The sequence below is a fragment of the Camelus bactrianus genome, chromosome 19 (genome assembly GCF_048773025.1).
Source record: "Camelus bactrianus isolate YW-2024 breed Bactrian camel chromosome 19, ASM4877302v1, whole genome shotgun sequence".
Classification (NCBI taxonomy): domain Eukaryota; kingdom Metazoa; phylum Chordata; class Mammalia; order Artiodactyla; family Camelidae; genus Camelus; species Camelus bactrianus.
Window position 1 is genome coordinate 10,144,946 of NC_133557.1, and position 21,580 is coordinate 10,166,525.

At 47.5% G+C, this 21,580-nt stretch overlaps 1 protein-coding gene across 5 annotated transcripts in view; it reads right to left on the reverse strand.

Annotated features, from left to right (window-relative positions):
- Nucleotides 1–7,832: 7,832 nt before the first annotated feature.
- Nucleotides 7,833–21,580, reverse strand: part of BCL2L1 (BCL2 like 1) — a 46,210-nt gene continuing 32,462 nt past the window's right edge. For all 5 annotated transcript variants that reach the window (XM_010960897.3, XM_010960894.3, XM_074347092.1 and 2 more), the window contains exon 3: nt 7,833–9,492. In XM_010960897.3, the coding sequence (XP_010959199.1) occupies nt 9,355–9,492 (138 nt within the window). In that variant the 3' untranslated portion in view covers nt 7,833–9,354. The remainder of the gene's footprint in view (nt 9,493–21,580) is intronic.

Below are 21,580 nucleotides of genomic sequence, written 5' to 3' on the forward strand. Positions count from 1 at the left end.
GTATGAATTGTTACTAGTTTTTCTTCAATAACATCTGAAATCTCCTATATAGCTCTGTGCCTCCCCTTTTATATTATTTTTGTCAAAAATTATATGTTTATACCTTGTGTGCCCAATAACATAGGTTTCTAATTTTTTTATGCATTTTTATTTTAAATCATGTAGGGAATAGAGTTAAAAACCAAAAAGGCAATAATACTCCTTTTATATTACTTATGTAGTTGCCTTTATCAGAGTCCTTTATTCATATGTCTTCAAATTTCATTGATTTCTGCTCTTATCCTTATTATTTCCTTCCTTCTGCCTGCTTTGAATTTAGTTTTCTCTTTTTCTAGGATGTGAAGTGGGAGCCTAAATTATTGAGCTTTTTTCTCTTATGTAATGTATGCATAAATTTTCCATTTGGCACTGTTTTAACTGTGTCCCACAGATTTTGATATTTTGTATTTTCATTTCATTTAGTTCAATGTGTTTTTTTATTTCCCTTGAGACTTCCTCTTTGACCCATGAATTACTTAGAGTTATGTTGTTTAGTTTCCCAGTGTTTGGACATTTTCATTTATCTTTCTGTTACTGATTTCTAGTTTGATTCCACTGGTGGTCAAAGAACACACTTTGTATGACTTCAGCCCTTTTAAATTTGTTAGGGTTTGTTGTATGGCCCAGGGTATGGTCTATCTTGATATATATTTAAAGGGCTCTTGCAAAAAATGTGTTGAGTGTTCTGTAAATGTCAATTGTTTGTTGATGGTGTTGTTGAGTTCTTCATATTGTGGGTCATTTTCGATCTAGTTGTTCTGTCACTTGTTGTGAGAAGGGTACTAATTGTGGATTTATCTATTTCTCTTTTTAGTTCCATCAATTCTGCTGCTTTCCTTTGATTATTGATTGTATGGTATACATATATTTTAACATTTTTTTAGGCGGGAGGTAATTAGGTTTATTTATTTATTAGTTTGTTTGTTTGTTTACTGGAGGTACTGAGGATTGAACCCACGACCTCATGCATGCTAAGCATGTGTTCTACCACTGGGCTATACCCTCTACCCCCATTGGTATATTTTTTTTTATTCTTTTTCTTTCAACCTGCCTATATATTTTAAGTGACTTTCTTATAGACAGCATATAGATGGTTTTGTGAATTTACTCTCCTAATATCTTTTAATTTAGACCATTACACTTAATATATTTATTGACATGTTAAGACACACCACCTATTTTTTTTTCCTGTGGGTTCTCTCTGTTACTCATTTCCTTGTTTTCTTTTTTCTGCCTTCCTGGGGTTATTTGAGTGTTTTTTTAAAATTCCCTTTTAATTTATCCATAGTGTTTTTGAGTATGTCTGTATAGCTTTTCTAGTGGTTGCAGTGGGTATTACATATACATAACTTATCACAGCCTACTGGTACCATCATTTTCCCAATTTAAGTGAAGTGTGGAAACCTTACTTTCTTTTATGTCTCTTTACCCGCTTTGGTTATTGCCGGATGGGGGTGGAATTCCAGGCTCCCAGCGTGGTCTCCATTGGCATTGTGGGGAGAAGGGGCGGCAGGAGAGGGCTCATTAACTGGCAGCAGAGAGGAAAGCCCAGGCTCCCTTGGCCTTATCTCACAACAGCCCACAATGGTAGGGGTGTTGGGGCACCCTGAATTAGAATGGAGTCTAGGCTCCCCACTCAGCCTTTGCTGCTGTAGCTGGCCACAGTTTTCATAGTTTTTTGCAGTGGCATTTGGCTGGAGAAGAGCTGCTATTGTCTAAAAATTTTCTGTCTTGCTAGATTGTTTCTTTCCCAATCCTTTGAACAGAGAGACAGGCTTTGGTTGGCGCTGCTTTTTCTTTTCTATGTCCATTGACTTTTTTGGGTGACCTGCTCCAGTTTCTTTGGCCTCAAGTCTGGGATCTCAGAGGCAGAGAGAAAAACCAGGGAGCTTGCCACTGTGTCGTTCCTCAGGTCGTGAGGTCCCCGTCCAGTCTGCCCTCTCTCCACCTTCTGGAGTTTTCTTATGTTTGCTGCATACACACTGTCCAGGGATTCTGGTTTACTTAGCAGGAGAAACAGCAGGAGGCATATCTGCTGCATCTTCCCAGAAGCGGAAGTACAGAACAGGGGTCGTTCGTCCTGAGGAGTTTCCCCTAGTCTGCATTTTAATGATTGCATTCATCTGTATCATTTATTGTGTCCTTCCGGTGGTCACATTTAGAGGCTTTGGTCAGATTCAGATTTGACTTTTTGGAAAGAATATTTTGTAGGTGTTCTTTTGTCAGGAGGCACACGATGCCTCACTATCTGTGTGCTGTTTACAGCCTTTGCTGGTGATTGTGTAGATTCATTAACTTATTAGCTGTACAGACGGCTTTAAAATTACTAAAAGATGTCAACCTCAATTAGAGTTTCAAAAATGAAAATTTAAAGTATGGGATACTATTTTTTCATCGGCCAGATTGACAAAGATCAAAGAATGTTAACACAGATGTTGGCAAGGGTGCAGGAGACATTTTCATAGGATGCTGGTTTTGGGTGTGGCCGTCAAAATGAGGAGCAGCCCAGCAATTCTGCTTCTGCAAATATCCTATGGCTACCACTCACGTGTGCAAAATGATGGATCTGTGAGGTTGTTTATTTGAGTGTTGTTTGGATTAGTGAAAGTGGAGAACTACCAATCATTCCTGCCTCAGGCAGAATTTCCCACCCATCCAACTGGTTTCCTACAAAGTCTTGTAAGTTGTGGCAGATGTCTTGGCGCTCCTGCCATGTGCCTTTGGACCACCCTCGAAAGTCGTGTGCAGCTTTGGTGGACAGTTCTCACTAGAACAGGCACTGTGTCTCCTTGACCTTAGGTTTATGCTTAGCCCAAGCATGGGGCAGGCAGGAGGTGCCAAATGCTGAGGAGAAATAAGCTAGCTGCAGCCCTCAGGCAATGAGGCGTGGGAGTTAGTGGATAAATACCTCTGTGTTCTTGCCCCTAGAATGTTCCATGGGTCTTTCAAAGGATCCCCTGGGAAAGAGCCCCATTGCCTGAGGTGGCAAGTTACTCACCATTGCACCTTCTAGTGACTTCCTGTCTTTCCCAAACTCACTGTCCCCACTGCCCTGGGATTATCATTTAAACTATTTACACTTGAATCCTTTACACTTAGGCTTTGTGTTTGAGGGATATCCATACTAAGGCTAGAGCTTGGGACAGTTGGAGCTCCAGACTAGTCCCCTCAGGGGTCCTTAAAGCACTGGTTGTGAGGGGTGGGAGGTCTGACAACATAGCCTGATAAAATTTATATAATATTTATGGTGCCAGAAACCCTTCTTAAGTACTTTACAAGCATAAAATTTGCATTACATCTGCAATATACCCATCAGGTAGGTATAATTATCATTTTCATTTTACAGGTGAAGAAATTGAGGCACAGACAGGTTAAGTCACTTGTCCCAGGGCCCTCAGCTACCCCAAGCTGTCTGCTAATAGAGTCCTGCTGTTAACCTGTCTCTCCTCTGGCCCGCACTACTCCAGCAGGATGAGCTAAGCACAAAGTTGGGCTCTTTTTTCCTGGACCTCTACTGCAGTGGTCACCTGCATGGCATGTGGCCACCATGGGAGGGCCACCCACCATCCACAAGGACCCTCCACAAAGTCTGTGGAGCCACTAGAGAAGTTAGTTTTCCAGATGCCCAGAGAGCTTGGCACAAAATCTAAGAGAGATTAATGTGCCAACCAGCTATTGGGGGATGTTCCACCACGTAAACGGTTTGCAAATAAGGCCCTTATTCTTAATTTTGTTTATTGTTATTATTTTTACCATGCAATAGGATGGGGCACAGGTTTTTCTTTTTTTTTTTTTTTTTTTCTGTCCTGTTTTGCTTTGTGGCTGTAGGGGTCAGGGGTTTGGGGGAGCTGTTTTCCACATCAGTGCAATTCAAGCCAAGCCTTCCTGATCCAAACACTGGTCATTTCCCACTCAGCAACGTATTTACAAACCTTGCAAAACATCTAAGACAAGGGGTGGATACAGCTCAGTGGCAGAGTGCTTGCTTAGCATGCACAAGGTCCTGGGTTCAATCCCCAACACCTCTGTAAGAAATTTTTTTAATTAAAAAATTAAAAAAAAAAAAAAAGTAAGACAAACAACTGTAGCGGGCTAGGCCACTACATTATGTTACATGTTTTTTCATTTTATTCTCAGAAAACCGTTTTCTTACTTTATGTCCATTTCCTCAGTACCTTAGTGTTTTAAGATTGACTTTCTCAAACTTTAAGACTGACTTGTTAAAAGAAAAAAAAAAAAAAAAAGACTGACTTGTTAGAAGTTTGTAGTAAGACCCCTTAAACTCATAAGAATTCACAAGGCTCTTTATCATGGAATTATTCAAGCTAATTATTCATGTGTGAACCTACTGAAATGGGCTGCTTTAAATAATTTAGGAGGGAATTAATACTCCATATGCCCTGAATTCTAACATTAGTGCAAGGATATTTATTAAAAATCAAAGAAGACATAAATTTGTAGGGACAATATATGTTCATTTCTGTTATTTTCTATATAGTAAGAAAAAGTTCCTGTTATTTTTGCCTCATGACGAAGGCTGTGATGGTGGAGATAGAAAAATGGAGACCTGGATAGTATGTAATGAATTTGATCATGATATAAGTTGCTGATTTTTCTGCATGACTTGTTAATTTTAAAAAATTGCACAAGGAATGCACACAATCATTATCCTAGATGTTTACAGAATTCAGACAGGTATAAAAAAGTGAAAGCTAACTTTCAACCCTTGGCTCACTAAAAGATTTTTTTTAATCATAAATAGGTGTTGAATTTACAAAATACTATTTTGAGATCTACTGAAATATCATAAGGATTTTCTTTGTTAATGTTTCAATACAATGAATTACATGGAAAGATTTCCTATTTTGAGTCAATCTTGTTTACCTGAAATAAACCCTACTAGGTCATGATGTCTTATTCTTTTTATATGATGCGAAATTCCATTCATTAATATTATACTTAGAACTCTGGCTTGCATTTTCATAGTAAATTGGCCTAGAATTCCTTTCCTTTCTTTCTTTGCTTTTCTGCCTCCTTCCTTTCTTCCCCTTCTTCCTTTGTGCTTCACAGCCTCGCTCAGTTTTAATAACAGTTAAATGATTTTCTAAAAAAAAAAAAAAAAAAAGGTTTGAAAGCTCTTGGTCATTTCCTGTGTTCTGGAACTCAGGATTATTTTAAAATACCCAAAATGAAAAAGTTCATTTGGATTTGAAATCCACTTCATTACAACATTGTATTTGTCAATTAAAGTAAGGGAAGAACTACTGGAGCATAGTTATATTTAAATTAAACTTAAATGAAATTAAAATATTTCAATTGTGAACTTTGGAATGGTTTAACATTTTCTTTTATCACCTACATGAGGTTACAAAGTCCTGTTGATGCTGACTACCAAGAATCTGAGATCATGGATAATAAATCTTTATCAGGGATTGTGTAAACCATTCTGATCATTTGATTAAAACCTCAAATAAAAGAGTTACATTCACAGAGCAAGGTCAAATTTCTTAAGAAATAAATTTTAAATAATGCATTTTGATATTTTAATCAAAGCTAATACTTCATACTTCTCTAGTTGTATTTCATTTCTCTCATCATAAAAATACATGGAAATGGAATGAATTTTCCCCCAGGACCCACAAAGACAGTCCAAAACCACTTCCAGCTTTCTCTCACTGTGCAATTCCAAAATATTTTATGTGAGTGTCAGGGCATGTTTAAGGTTGGAGTCACTGAATTCAAGGTCTAGTTAAAAAGAAAACATGGAGTATTACATGGCTGGAAAAAAGAGTGGAGCTGCCCTGAATTAACTGCTGAGGCTGCAGGATGAGTACATGAGGATTCGTGTATGAAAATGGAAACTTCTATAAGAGATACTATTTTGGTAGAAAAAGCAAGGCACTGTGTGTGTCTGATTATGTTACTATTTGCATTTTTAAAAAGGATAAAAATGTATTTATATTTTTGTATTAGCCTGTATGTGAAAAGACGTTTCTGGAAGGATATCAAGCATCTGGGGAAGGGACTTGAGTGGCTACAGTAAGGGGTGGGGGCCAGGGACCTATCGTTCACCTAGGGTTGGCAGGAGGCTGGATGTTTTCGTCTTAAACTAAGGGGAGTGGTGACCCTGAGCCCCAGGAGAGTCATGGAAAGCTCTGAACTCGGTACCCAATAATTGGAAGTGTCGATGTCCTTCTGGTGGGCAGGGCAGGGTCTGGAGGACACAGCAAAAAACTGGCCAGGCGGGAGACTGAGATTGTGGGCACTGTGCGAGGACACCTGGGGTTGGAGTGTCTGTCAGGTGGCATCCCTCGGCCACCAGGGGGCAGTCAAGCACGGGACGGGACGGAGCTTCCGAGGCAGGCCCCACCTCCAGGCCCGCCCAGTCAGCTGGAGTGCAGGCCTCAGGAGCCCTGCTCCCTTTCCTAGACCCCTCCCCGATCTCTGGCCACAGCCACGTGGAACTCCATGAGGAGCGCCTCCTGCTTCCTCCAGGAGTGCTTGATGGCGGTGTTATCACTGCCGCGCCCCTTAACATCCAGTCCCGCCAAGCTTGGCTGGGTTATCTCATTCAATCTCGACCACAGTCGCTTGAGATGGGTACTGCCATCCTATCCATTTCATAGATGGGAAAGCTAGGGATTAGAGAGTCTAGGTAATTTGCCCAAAGACCAGGAATGGTGACTCAGGATACACACCTAGCCTGTCCACCCTCACACTGGAGCATTAACCAAAACTCGGCTTCTCCACTTTGCTCCCCCTCCAGAACCTTCTTCACCTAGCAGCCAGAGGGCGCTTTGGGGACTCTAAGGGGTATATAGCTGACTGACTGACAGCCTTCCTCTGGCTCTCACTGACCTCAGGATCAAGTTCAGTCTCATGACCCCACCTCTCTGGCATCATATTAACCCAGGAGCCTCCAGGCCTACCAGTTTTTCTTCAGCCTGAAGAAAACTCTTGCTCATCTCGTGCACTTGCTTCTTTATTTTGCTTCCTCGCTTCTTTTGGAAAACTCTTACAGACTCTTCAGGCCCTGGCTCTGATGTTACTTCCTCCAGGGTGCCCTCCCTGATTCCCAGACAAGCTCAGGTTCCATAGTAAATATACTCACTGTAAGCCCTTGGGTTGTGCTGGCCTCAGAATGTGCTTCATTTTGTAATTACAATGATATACCACTTTTCTGAAATCTCCAATCACCCTTGGTTCCTCTTCTCTAGAGCTCTCTCTAATCCATCAGCCGATCTTGTGGGATTATCTTTAAGATGTTACTTCAAGTATGACCCCTTCTTTCCTCCTTCCCTGCTAAGCCTTTCATGTCTTGCCATGCTTTCCTCGGGGTCATCCTGTTTCCACCTTTGCCCTGCAACAGCTAGAGCCATCCTGATATTCATGTGGCTGTCGCTCCTCGACCAGAATGGAAGCTCCATAAAGGCAAGAGCTTTGCTCCCTGAAGAATCCCCTGTGCCTCAGACTGTGCTTGCACAGCGCAGGGGTCAGTAAACACTTCCCAAGTGGCCACTTGACTGTTTCTCCCACTAAAATGTCAGCTACTGACAGCAGAGGCTGTGTTGTCCTGTTGACAAATAGCCCCAGTGCCCAGCACACAGCAGGTCTCAATAAAAGCCCAGTGCACAGGTGGAGGAATTCAGGCCCAGAGGAAGGAAGGGACTTGTCCAATGTCCTCCCCTGGAGGCAGCAGGGCCAGCACCAGCACCTGGCTCTCCTGCAGCCTCTCTGCCAGCCGAGCAGCCCCTCCTTCCCTGTCCTCCCGGAGCACACAAGAGCCCAGGCCCTTTGTTCACTGAATTAACAGTTTATTACTGAACACTTTCACCTTCACACAGACTATTTCAAAGAGCTGGAACAAGTGTGGGGTGGGGGTTGGGGGGAGGGACAGGTGTCCCTCAGGAGCCAGGACCCCCGGCTGGCTTCCCCGGACCAGGGCAGGGGAGGGAGCATCAGGCCGTTCAATCTCCGGGCAGCAGCTCTCCACGTGCACGCGCACAGCAAGCCAGCAGCTCCTCACACATAAATACAGACACGCTTAACAAAAATAGTAATATTATCTTCACAAGGAATAAAAACTAGTCTCAAATATGTACAGCAGAGAGCCCGGGGTGGCCAGGGCTAGGCCAGGACCCCCAGGGATGAGACAGGCCATGGGTGGAGCAGAGGAGAGAGGGAGGCCTGAAGAGCTCCTGGCCAGGCCACTCTGACCTTGGCAGCCCAGCTGCCCAGGCTGAACAGGGGTGGGGCACAAGTTCTTCAGGCCCAGCAGGACTGGCCCTTCCAGCCAGCCCTACCTCCACCCCACACACAAGGCTCTCCTTCCTGCCCTTCCTGCCTGAGGTAGGGAAGACCCTAGGGCTCCCACAGCTGCTCCCTGTAGCTCCCCTTCACCTCTGGGCTGAGGCTCCTGAACCCCACAGGCAGCAGCCTAAGGCAAAGATGCCACAGGCTGATCTCCTTGCAAGAAGTGAGGCAGCTGAGGCCATAAACAGCTCTGGGGCACCTGTCTTGGGCCCAGTTGGTCCCTCAGTCATGGTCATGGGAGCCAGGGAAGGGGAAGGGAACTGGGGTAGTGCTACACTGCAAGGGCTACCCAAGCTTTGGCATGGGGTGCTTCCTGCGGCCATAGCCCCCTCCATCCCGCTGGGCTGGCCACTAGTCAGAGGCCTCTAGAAGACATTGAGATTGGGGGTAGGGACTTGGGCCAGGCCAGAGGTGGGGAGGGGGTCCTGGTCCTTGTTTCTTTATCCCAAGCAGCCTGAATCCCTAATTAGTCAGAAGTGGCCCCTAAGTGGCTCTTGGACGGTGGGGATGAAAGGAAAGGGAGCCCAGGTCCGGGAGGAGGAGGAGATAGGAAATGATCAATTCTGAGGCCACAAACATCAAAACGAAGGCAATCTAGTCTCTCTTTCTAGGGAAAAGGGTCAGAAAACTTTCCAGCTCCCTGGCAGGAAAGCGTTCTTGGGTAGGCTAAGGGGGAAGAGGGTTCCACCAACCAGGCAGGGCACTCTAGCCCCCAGCCACAACCCTCCCCACTACCTGTTAGCTTTCATGGGGCAGATTTTGGGGAAACTTTGTGGGTTTCGAGGCCAGGAGAACTGAGGTGTTGGGGAAGGCGGCTCTCACAGAAGCATGGTAGATTCTAGAAAACTAACTGCGGGGACCACGTCTAGGCCCAACCCTGTGATGGGTGGGTGGCCATGGGCTGCATGTAGTGGTTCTCCTGGTGGCAATGGTGGCTGGACAGAGGGACGCGGTGGAGGCAGGATGGGGGTGTGGGACTGTGAGTGGGTGGTCAGTGTCTGGTCATTTCCGACTGAAAAGCGAGCCCAGCAGAACCACACCAGCCACAGTCATGCCTGTCAGGAACCAGCGGTTGAAGCGCTCCTGGCCCTTCCGGCTCTCGGCTGCTGCGTTGTTCCCATAGAGTTCCACAAAAGTGTCCTGCAGGGAGACAGAAGAGAAGGGCACATGCTGTTTGAGTCCTCACAGTAATGTGGGTGGGTGGGACAGAGAAGGGCCAGCGGCAGGCAATGGCCCTGGTGACCTGAGAAAACGGTAGCTGTCCATGCCCACTCTGAGCCAGATGAGGGTTAAGGGCTGCCCTCCTTCCTGACCTTCAGTTGGGGATAACCAATCAATTTTATTATGGAGAAAACAGGTGGGAAGTGGGAAAGAGTTTTGTCCAAGGTCAGACATCTGGGAAGTGGTACTTCAGGAGGTGGGAAAGCAATGGGCAGAGTCAAGGAACTGACAGGAGGCCAAGAGAGGAGGGGAGAGGGGTGTAGGGCTGAGAGATAGCTGGACCACACGTGGTCTGGAAGCCACAGAGGAGCTCGGAGTTGAGGCTGAGGGTAGTGCAGAACCAGCGGGCCTCAGCCTTCCCACTGCAGCAACAGAGGGAGGCAGGCAGAGAAAGGTGACAGGGTGAGATTCCCAGAGTGATTCAAGGGCAGAGCAGGGCAGAGTGGAGATGGTAACAACGATGCAGGACAGGGATGGGGTCTATGAGGCCTCAGCCGGTTCCCCACCCCAGGGGGCTTGACCTTGGTCCCACAAGGAGGTGAGCACCAGCCCTCTGCCCTGAAGCCAGTCAGGAGGGAAGCACATGATGTGGGGAAGGAGGGGCTGCGGGTTAAATTTACCCAGCCTAGGGTGGAGCCAGCCTGCGGGGCAGGGAGAGGGAGCTTGGAATACCCTTTAATGAGTGAGCTTTGCACCCCATCTGTCCTTTAATCCGCTCAACAATGCTGCAGTGCAATGCTGTTTCTCCTCATTGACAGGCCAGGAAGCTGGGCCACTGAGCGCAGAAGGACTTGGTCGGGTGAGCCAGATTTGTGGTAGAACCAGAATCCAAACCTGGTGTCTGGCACCTAGAAATCAGTGTGTTTTGTGTCCAGGGAGGGAACAGATCACTGGCTGGTTCTGGAGCTCACACCATGGGCCCACACCTCCACCTGGGCCCAACTGGCTGAGGAGTGGCCGCCCCCGACAGCGCCTGCCATTTCCAGTTGGCCCCACGGCCCACACAGCCAGTTTGCTCACTGTAATAACTGCTTGGCCCAAGTCTAGTCATGACAACATCCCCTCAGTCCATGCTCCACGCAGAGATGTTTAGAAACACAGATCAGATCACGGCTCACCAACAGCTTCCCCTCCCACTTAGAAAGCCAGCATCATTTCTGTTCATATCCCTGGTGCCTAGCAGAGGGCCAGGTGCACAGAGCTGCCAACCTGACTCCAAGAATTCTCAACATTTATGAAGCCATTAGGGAGGGAGCAGTGATGCAGGAGCCAGAGTGACCACAGAGCTTAGCACATGCTGAGGAGAAGGCACCGGGAGGGGAAGGCAGGCAGGTGGGGAAAGACCCACCATTCAGACCATATCCCTCTCCAAGACTCCCCATCACACAGGGAATCAAGTCTTAACCACGCCCAGTGAGGTCCAGTGGGACCTGGCCCCTCCCCAGTGCACATTCCACTCCAGTTGCACTGGCCTCCTTTGCTGTTCCTGGAACATCTGCTGAGCTCAGACCTTGCTGCCCTTGAGTGTGGAGCACCTGACCCCAGGTCAGCACCTGCCTTACTCCCTCATTTCACTCCTGACTCTGTTCAAATGTCATCTCCTCAGAGACACCTTCCCTGGCCACCTTGTCTAAAATGGTTCCCCCACGCCATCTCTCTCTACCTATCCCCTTACCGTGCTTTATTTTTCTTCTCGGCACTTATCATAAGCAGAGTCTACACTTGATCTTTGTATTCATTTGTCTCCTGCAGTGGCCGTGGCTTGCTGAGGCAGAGACCTTGTCTTGTTCCTACATACCCAGTACCCAGAACGGTGTCTGGCACAGAGTAGCACCAAGTGCTCAATAAACACATGAACAGAACGAAGGTCTGCATGTCTCCTGAGTGCCGGGTGCTGCCACCCCATTTTGCCTTTATCAGAATCCCCAGATGTAGAGCTCTGAGCCCCATTTCACAGATGAGGCAACTGAGATTTAGAGTAGGAAAGACCTTGCTTGGAGTCACCCAGCTAACAGATGGCAGAGACAGGATCAAAATCCAGGACTGCCAGGCCCCACAGGGAATGCTGCTACAGCAGGACGTGTCCCTGTGTGGAGGCTGGGGGACACGCAGCTTTGGGCCTGGGGAGAAAAGGGCAGCGGTGGTGGCAGCTGCCAGCGTCCTCACCCTTTGGCCTTGTTGCTGCCCAGTCTCTCCCCCTTCATCCTTGGTTAGCCTCTATGGGTGTTGGCAGACCATAAAATTCTTATAGAAATTTGAATTTTTCTGGTCCCAAGTGAAGTAGGCCTAGGTGAAGTCACAAAAAAGACTGATCTGGGATGGGGGAGAGTCCTGGGCTGTGGAGCATGGGAGAAGGGAGGCAACAGCCAGAGGCCCTGGTTATCCCATGGGGCCAAATGTCCCACAAGAAACCAGGGACACTGGGTTGCAGCCAAAGTGGGAGAGGCCTGGCTCCCTGGATGGGAACTTTCCTGAAGGAGAGGGCTGGCAGCCACAGGAAATTTTCGGCTCTGGGGCTGTGTTGGAGTAAACAGGCCCTGTCCCTGCAAGGGCACAAAGCACTCACTGTCCAGGAACAGTCATTCCAGGGAGGAGGGAACATTCTCACGTCGGTGCCACAGAGACAAGGCTCTGACTGGCCCAGCCCCCACCCATGCATTCCCGGTTGGACAACCTTCATCTCCATTTCAGAAGCTCCTTCTCCTAGGGAGGAGGGAGAGGATCTCGAAGGGCCATGGATTCCGGGGATTGCTTTTGCAGAGAGAGCATAAGCAAAACGGGGCGTGCTGTTCCAGGGCGGGTGCTGGGGAGGCAGTGGTGTGGGTATATTTAGCCCATGGTTCACACGACACACTTGGAAATAAACACAGCCATTTTCTCAGCGGGCGGCTGCTCTCGGTAAATAAACAGGATTGCAGAGCTGCCCTGGTCTGGAAAAGCAGAGATAAGCCCCCACTGCTGCTCAGGGGCTCTCACTGTTTTGAGCCAGGGCTGGCACGGTGGGCAGGGGGTGAGATGTAAGGGTGGGCTGCAGGGAGGTCTCTGATGTCACAGAGGCTTTCAGGAGACCCAGGCCAAAGAGACTACCTGCATACCCAGCTTGGATTAGAGCACAGTGGGCCAAGTTTCTCTCTGGAGCTGTGACCACTACCATGGGGAATCCACGGGGGGCAGTTTCAGGGCCACTGGGGGCAGGCAGTGGCTAATGAGCTCCATGGGAGAACCACGGACTCCTAGGCAGGCAGACCCCCAAGTCAGCAAGGCCAACCTACCCACCCACTTTACAGTTTCAAACAGCCAGTTTGCGGCAGAGCTTGGACTAGGTATTGGGGGCTCCTGACTTGGCATTGGGGCCCTTCTGAGTGGTGGGACAAGAACCAGGGTCCCCAGGAGAAGCTAAGGCCGGACTACTTTCAAGGTCCTTCCTCTAACAATGCTGGCCACACTCATGGAATGGCCCCACCCCCACCCCCCAGAGAGCCTCATGCCACTGCGTCTCCGCCAGCACTGTGTCCTCTAACTGGTCACCCTCCCCACATCTGCCCTCCTCAGTCAGCAACCCTACTCAGCTCATATGACTCCACTATGGAGTCCTGTCTTCCAAGACCTCCCTACTCATCCCTCCCTTGACTCCAGGATGAATGTCTGTCTCCTTTATGCTTCCAGGACTTTCCTCTTTGAACCTTCACTCACGCCGTAACTACTGAGCGCCTACTATGCACTAGAGACACAGGAGTGAACAAGACAAAGTCCCTGCTTTCACGGAGCTCGTATTCTAGGCCACGCATTCTCCATGGGGGGTGGCGGGGGCACAGCACAGAAAGATACACGGCACAGCTGCAGCATTCAAAGTCATGGCAGGGCAACTGAGACAAAAATATCTAAAAAAAAAAAAAAAAGGACTCCTTAGTGGAGGGGTGGCGATAAGGAAAAAAAGGTTGAGAAACACTGTCCTAGTGGGAAGCAGAGAGAATAAGAAGCAAGACAATTTCAGGGAAGATGGGGTTTTGAAGACAGTATGTCCTGAGCAGGTGATAAAGAATACTGGGGCACTGATGGAGGTGAAGTGGTCAGAGAAAGCCTCTCTGGGGAAATGAGGTTTGAGCTGAGACCTGAATGAAAAGGTGGCAGTGGCTGAGGAATGATCAAAAATCTTGGGTTAAAAAGAGCATGTTCCAGCAGGAGCAACAAGTGCAAAGGCCCTGAGGCCTGAAGGAGAGGCAGGGCATCCCTAGGTTGAGGCCCTCTGTGTGTCAGTCCCCCCATCAGTCTGAGGGCTCAAAGCAGATAGGGACCAAGACTGACCCACATCAGAAGCCAGGGGCCCATCCAGACAGGAAGATTGACTTCGGCTAGATCTCTGCCCAGAGACAGCCAACTGAACAATGCAGGTCACCCTGCAGCCACTTGAAACCCTAGAGAAGTCAGAAAATAGGCTGGCACAACGATGCCCCTGGGGCAGTGGCCCGAGTGCCAGGGGACCACCTGCCCTGCCAGGGGCTGAAGTACAGTCCTCCAATTCCCACCCTTCTCCTCTCTGGCCTCCCCCGTCTCCACGCTTCTTCCTAGCAGTGTGACTCTGAGAAGGTTACTTTACTTCTGTAGCCCATAAGTGTCCTTGCTTGTTAAATAACAATAAAATAACTTATTCTAGCAACTGACCTTTATCCCACACCTGAGTGTTGTACCCATGCCAGGTGCCATTCTAAGTGAATCTCTTTGAGAGGAACAAATGAATGACTACTTTCATTTAATCCTCAGAACATTTATCACAGCCTCATCCTACAGATGTGAAAATGGAGGCTTCCGCGTCCACCCACAATCTGTCTCGGAAGTGGTGGGACTGGGATTTGTCTGAGTTCTGGCCTCATGCTCATTCTGCTGTCTGACCCTGCCACCTCTGTCCGAGCTATCTCCACCCACAGAGAACTAGCCTCTGCAGTGGCTGCGGCAGCAACAGATGACATTTCCTGAGTACTTACCTTTTGAGACACTCTTTGTGGTCCTTTCTGTGGATTCGTTCATCTGACCATCTCTACAGCCTGTCGGTCAGTGGGTACTACTGTTAACCCATCATACAGCTGACAGACCAAAGGCCCACAGATGATTTGTGGCTTGGCCAAGGTCACACACTTGGTGGCCTGGCTGGGCTGCCTGCACCAACAATCCGACTCCAGTGCCTTTGCTCCTAACCTCGACACAGCATTCTGCTCACTTTCAAAAGGGCAGTTCTTCTCGAGACTCCATCACGGGCCAAGTGCATGCACTTCTGTTCCTGAAAGAGGTCCTCATTCTAAGCCTATGTAAACTGAGGCTCAGAGACACGAGAGACCTGCCCCAAATGAGTAAGTGGGGAAGCCAGCTCATTTTCTGGGCCAGGTCTAGAGTCTTGAGTCCCTCTAGAAGGAGGAAGGTGGCCTGAGGCCACCAGCTGAATGAATGAGTTCTAGCCCCCAGCCAGCAGAGGGGAACTGGGTGCCACAGGAAAAGGATGTGACGCACTCCAGGAGAGAAAGTGAAACCCTTCCGTCCTGGCTTCAGTGGGGAACAAGTACCTCTGCCAGACGGCCCTTCCTTCCTCTAGGGTGACTCGGGAGGGCCCAGGCCCACCGCTTCCTTCCTGCTTGGTTATTTCGGGAAAGAGGTAGGTGGAGAAGAGGAAGGGGCTCCGAGCAGCCCGGGGAAAGTGCCAGGGACATCAGGAATGTATCTCACCTGGCCTCGTCACAGCCCGGCACGGGCAGGCCAGAGTCCCTTTCTGCTCCCAGCCTCAGTTTCCCTGAGGGAGGGGCTGGTAAATGCCTGCTGAGTAGACAAATGAGGCCTTACTAGGAGATCCCAAGGAGATGGCAGGAAGGGGCATGGGGAGGGGGCAAATGAAGAGACCTTATCACCCTCTTGGCAGGGAGTTGTAGGCGGAGACTCGGAAGAAGTGAGGTTTGTGGTTGGAATCCACTTCCCTTGGCTTTCCCGGGGGAGCTGTTGGCCTGGGCAATGTGAGAGGAACACTCCTCTCTCCTCTACCCCGGGGAATGTGGGCCTGGAATGTGGGCAGCCCAGAGAGGCCACTCAGTGAGGCAGGGGCAAAGGGATGGGGGGCCAGACTGTCCCGGGGCCAACGCCTCAGCCTAGCCAGCCTGGCTGTGGGTGGTAGGGCAACCTCTCTGCCTCTGAGCCCCGGCTTCTCCTGCACTAGTGGTGAGACCGGGGAAGGGAAGACTTGGTAAAGCGAGGTGACCTCGGTGTTAACTGGCTGAAGAGGGTGTCATGAAGGGCCCAGGCCATCTGGGCTTTAGGGAGTATTTGGAGGCATCCTCACTGCAAACTTCGTGTTAATCTTTCTCTAACTGCCCCCATCAGCTGCCAGCCTCTCCTCCTCCGCCTCCTCCCCCACCATTAGTTCTAAGAAGCGCAGCCTGACAGATGTGCTCATTTCTCAGAAAAGGAAGTGGTTGTGCCGAGAGGAGATAACACCTCCGCTGGGGATTGAGAAAGCTATCGTATCGGGCCCAGCAGTGCGAGCGTGGGCTCCCCACCTCCTCAGCTCAGAAGCGGGCACTAGTCTTGGAGGCAGAGAGAGAACTGAGAAGAGCATTCGCTGGGGGCACAGATGCTCACTGAGGGGCTCGTGGCTCCTTCCAGTGGAGTGATGGCTGATATTTATTTGAGCACTTACCACGTAGCAGGCATGGTGCTAAGAGCTTCGTGGTGTAGACAAATTCACTTAATCCTCATAATAACCCCACGAAGTAAGTGCTATCATTACTCTCCATGGTACAGAAGAGAAAACAGGCATGGAGAGGTCAAGTGACCTCCCAAGGCCATGCAGTTCATAAACGGCAGGGTAGGGATTTGAATTCAGGCAGTCTGGCTCCAGAGTCCAAACACTTAATGGCTCCTGGGCAGCTGCTACCTGCTCAGATGCCTTCATGTCCTAGAATTCTGAGGCCTCCCCGCATCTCATCATTGGTAACTCCCTATTCTTTCATGAGTAGATGGCCTTTCATTCTTCTCCCAGTGTCCAGAGTGAGAAGGCCCAAGGCTTACCCTTGAAACAGTCAGACACCCAAAAGTGACCTTTCAACATATTCATCCAACCTTTACGTGATGCTCAAGCTTACCCCTAACGTTCTCATTTCCCAGATGGCGTTCAGAAAGGTGGGGCACCAATCTACAGATTCAGTGCAATCCCTATCAAAATACCAATGGCATTTTTTACAGAACTAGAATAATTATAAAATTTGGATGGAAACACAAAAGACCCTGCATAGCCAAAATAATCTTGAGAAAGATGAGCAAAGCTGGAGATGCCACACGCCCTGATTTCAAACTATACTAAAAAGCTACAGTAATCAAAACAGTACAGTACTGGCACAAAAACAGACACATAGATCAATGGAACAGAACAGAGAGAACAGAAATGGACCCACATTTATATGGGCAATTGATATATGACAAAGGAGGCAAGAATATACAACAGGGAAAAGACAGCCTCTTCAACAAACGGTGCTGAAAAAACTGGACAGCTGCATGCAAAAGAATCAAACTGGACTACTCTCACTATGAACAAAAATAAATTCAAAATAGATTAAGGACTTAAATATTTAAGACTTGAAACCATAAAACTCCTAGAAGAAAACACAGGCAGTACGCTCTTTGACATCAATCTTTGTAATATTTTTTTGGGTATGTCTCCGCAGGCAAGGGAAACAAAAGCAAAAATAAACAAATGGGACTACATCAAACAAAAAAGCTTCCGTATGGGGAAGGAAACTGTCAACAAAACTAAAAGGCCACCTACTGAATGGGAGAAATTATTTGCAAATGATATATCTGACAAGGGGTTAATATCCAAATACACAAAGAATTCAACATCAAAAAACAAACCCAATTAAAAAATGGGCAAAGGATCTGAATAAACACTTTTCCAAGGAAGACATACAGATGGCCAACAGGCACCTAAAAAGATGCTCAACATCGTTAACCATCAGAGAAATGCACACCAAAATCACAATGACCTGTCATTTCACATCTGTCAGAATGCCTATTATCAAAAAGATAACAAATATCAAGTGTGGGTGAGGATGTGGAGGAAAGGGAACCCTCGTGTACTGTTGGTGGGAATGTAAATTGGTGCAGCCACTATGGAAAACAGTATGGAGATGCCTCAAAAAATTAAAAACAGAACTACCACATGATCCAGCAATATCTCTCCTTGGATATTTATCTGAAGAAAACAAAAACACTAATTAGAAAAAATATATGCACCCCTATTTCACTGCAGCACTATTTACAATAGCCAAGATATGGAAGCAACCTAAGTACCCATCTACAGATGAATAGATTAAGAAAATGTGATATATACATATATATAAACAAAATATCAGACATAAAAAAGAATGAAATCTTGCCATTTGTGACAACATGGAGGGCATGGAGGGACCCAGAGGGTATTATGTTTAGTGAAATAAGCCAGACAAAGACAAATATTATGTGATTTCACTAATATGTAGAATCTAAAACAAAACAAATGAACAAACAGAACAAAATATAAACAAAATTATAGATACAGAGAACAGGTGCATGACAAAGTGGAGGGGGAAGGGGTAGGAAAGAAATAGATGAGGGAGATAGGGATACAAACTTCCAGTTGCAAAATAAATGAGTCTCGGGGATGAAATGTACAGTGTGGGGAATATAGTCAATAACTATGTAATGTCTTTGTACGGTGAGAGATCTTAACTAGACTTACTGGGGTGATTAGTATGAAATGTACAGAAACAGTGAATCACCATGTTGTATAACAGGAACTAAATAAACAAACAAATAAAAACTCATAGAAAAAGAGATCAGATTTGTAGTTACCAGAGGCAGGGATGGGGGGCTGAGGGGAGGGGAAGGAAGAAGGTGGTCAAAATGTACAAACTTCCAGTTATAATACTTGGCATATGAGGTAGAACATGATAAATATAGTTAACACTGCTGTATGTTATATAAAAAAGTTGTTAAGAGTAAATCCTTAGAGTTCTTATCATAAGAAATAAATTTGTTTTCCTGTTTAATTGTGTGTCTAAATGAGATGATGGATGTTCACTAAACTTATTGTGGTAATCACTTCATGATGTATGTGATCAAATCATTATATTGTAAACTTTAAACTTATACAGTACGGTATGTCAAATATATTTCAGTAAAACTGAAAGGAAAAAAAAAACGTTGGAAGGTCCAGATCACATAGTAGGTCTGTTTCACTCCAGCGGGTCCATACCCCTGGGAGTTCTAAGTCATCTCCAGGGCATTCTCTGCTTAAACATTTGTGAGAAGGGGCTCCTTCCCTCCTGTGGGGAGCATTTCATCTTTGGGCAGTTCTTTTGGAAAACCTTCCCTTCAATCAGCTCTACCGGAAAACTTTTTCCTTTCCCTCTACCTCCCCCCATTGGCTGGCCTTAGTTCTGGTCCTCTCTCCTCTGCTGCTCTCCTCCAACTCTGAAACCAAGGGCTGCCTAAGAACGCAACATGAGCTGGTGGGACGCCTTGCCGGTCTTGCTTCGGGCCTTGGACCAGGTCCTGCTGCTCTCCAAGTATCAGTTTCCTAATTTGTAAAATGGTGGTACTATCTAGATGAGGCCAAGGTGACAAATTAACTTCTATTTTTCCACCAAGCTGGGCTACCAGAGCAAAGAGTAGGCAGGTACCAAAAGAGTCTTAAAATTAGACTAAGATGTTTAGCTTTGGACCTCTCTATAAAATGGGGATTAAAAATGTACTTATTTCACAAGAACAGTGTGAAAATTCAATAGTAATACATGGCAAGCTCTTAGAACTATGTGTAACACATAGTAGACTTTAAGCAAATGCCAGCTATTATTTCTGTTCTTATTATTAGACCAAGGTTCAGCTTGAGTCTTAGAACCTTCTCCATGGCCTATAAGACCCTGCAGGTTTCCTCAGCCTTGACTAGGGCCAGGCTGCTTCACCTCGCACGTGCCACGTTCTCTTCAGCCTCAGGACCTTGGCTCATGTTGGTCCCTCTGCTGGGCTCTCTCCTACTGATCTCATAGTTCTTTGAGGAGGCCTTCTGCTCTCCCCCTCCACGTCTCCTTCGGCTCTCTCATCAGTTTGCTGAGCTGCTCACTCCTGACCACGAGCTCTGTGCACCAGGCCTAGGTCAGCACTGGGCCCAGAGACAGTACCAATGAGTATGGCTGACAAGTGAGGAGGGAAGGGAAGAAGGCCAGTTCCTTCTCTCTTCATCCCCATCCTCAGTGTCTGGCAAAACTAAGGAGGCCCTGAGACACCAGGTGATTGGGCAGGGTAACTGGGTCTCCACAGACACCAAGTTCTCCCAGGCTCATGCAAAAGTTCTGGATAAAGCATCTTTTGCATTGTGCTGAGGTAATAGGCAGGAAGGACTGGGGTAGCAATCTACAAGGAAGAGGGGCTTTGTCTCTGGGGCCAACCTCCTCCCTAAAACTCTGCTTTCTTCTGGGGTCTATGCCTCCAAGTACTCCATGGTCCAAAGCAGCCACTCCTTCCACCTTTCTGCCTGAAGCTGCCTCCACTCCCTCATCTGGTGCTGATCAATGCCGCATGCTGTGGAGAGCACTGGACTGAGAGTCAGCAGGTGTGGGCTTCACGCCCCAGCTCTGTCACTGGCTTGCTTGCGGTTAGTCCATTCTGCTGTCTGGGATGCTGGCAAAGTCTGGGACTTTCCTCATCTGCAAATGAAGGGGATCACCTCAGAGGGCTCTTACTAGTGCTGCCGCATGAGGAGGATGAAAATAACTCACCCATGGGCAAATATGTGACCACCTGTGTTCCTCTCTCAAGGGTATCCAAAAGTTCTGATAATTTAGTGCGGAGGGTGAGAGGCAACATTCTGGAGTAGGACTTGTTGCCTCCACTTCAAAGCCTGCTGAGCCTTGCCCTCCAACCTGCAGATTCCAGAGGAAAAGGGCAATGGGCAGGTCTGTGACCAGGGCCAGCTCCTCAGAGGGCCAGACCTTGCCGGGCTCTGCCCCAGTGGCCTCAACCTCCTCACCCCAGCACCGCCTCCAACTAGCCCAGACAAGTCCCGGATATTTTCAGCCACCTTTATCTGATCGGAAATGTTTGGAATTCCACAGCAGAAGGCAATGGCTCTGGAGGATTTGGGGACGGTAGCAAATCCACCCCTCCAACATATGAATGCTCACACACACACCCTTGTAACCAAAACCTCAGAGCTGAAGTCTCCCTCAGGCTGCATTTCGTACATTCTGGTTTCTTCCAGTCTTCTCATTTCATCTCCAACTCAGTCCACCTGCCTACCTCAAGGTGCAGAACAGCAAGATGCCTGAGGTGGTGCCAGGAGAGCTGGCATACTCTGTAGCCAATGATGCTGGGGGACAGCACCTGGAGGTTTGCTGTTCATAGTCAGTGCCCACAGGACCAATAAATTACAGATCACCAGCAGCAGCAGCAGGAGGCCCAGAAGCAACTCACTGAGTCACCTGATGTGGCATGGGGACCACTCAGAAACCATGTATCATGATCTGTGGTTGACAGAGATGTCTAGTTTGACCCCGACCCTAGACAGATGGGAAACTAGACCCGAGGAGGTGAAAGGATTACCCCACACAGCCTCTTCACCCCTGGAGCCCAATGGTGTGGATCTATAAAGTGAGAACACTGTCCTTATGTCACAGACTCAGCAGCAAGAATTAAATGGTCCATGGAAAGCACCTAATAAATGTGAACTGTTATCTTTTTATATCTAAACATGAATGACCCTATTTGTGCTTCTCACCTTGTTTTCTCATTATTTACAGCCACAAATAAAAAAATAACATCTCACATTGACTGAGCCCCTGCTTGAATTTTCAAAATCTTGCAAGTAGGTGTTGTCCCCATTTTACAATTTACATTTTATAAGGAAACTAAGACTCAGAAAGGTTAGGAGACCTTGCCTGAGATCTCTGGTAACTGAATGAAGGGGGCTGACTCCACAGCACGCTAAATCTGCCAG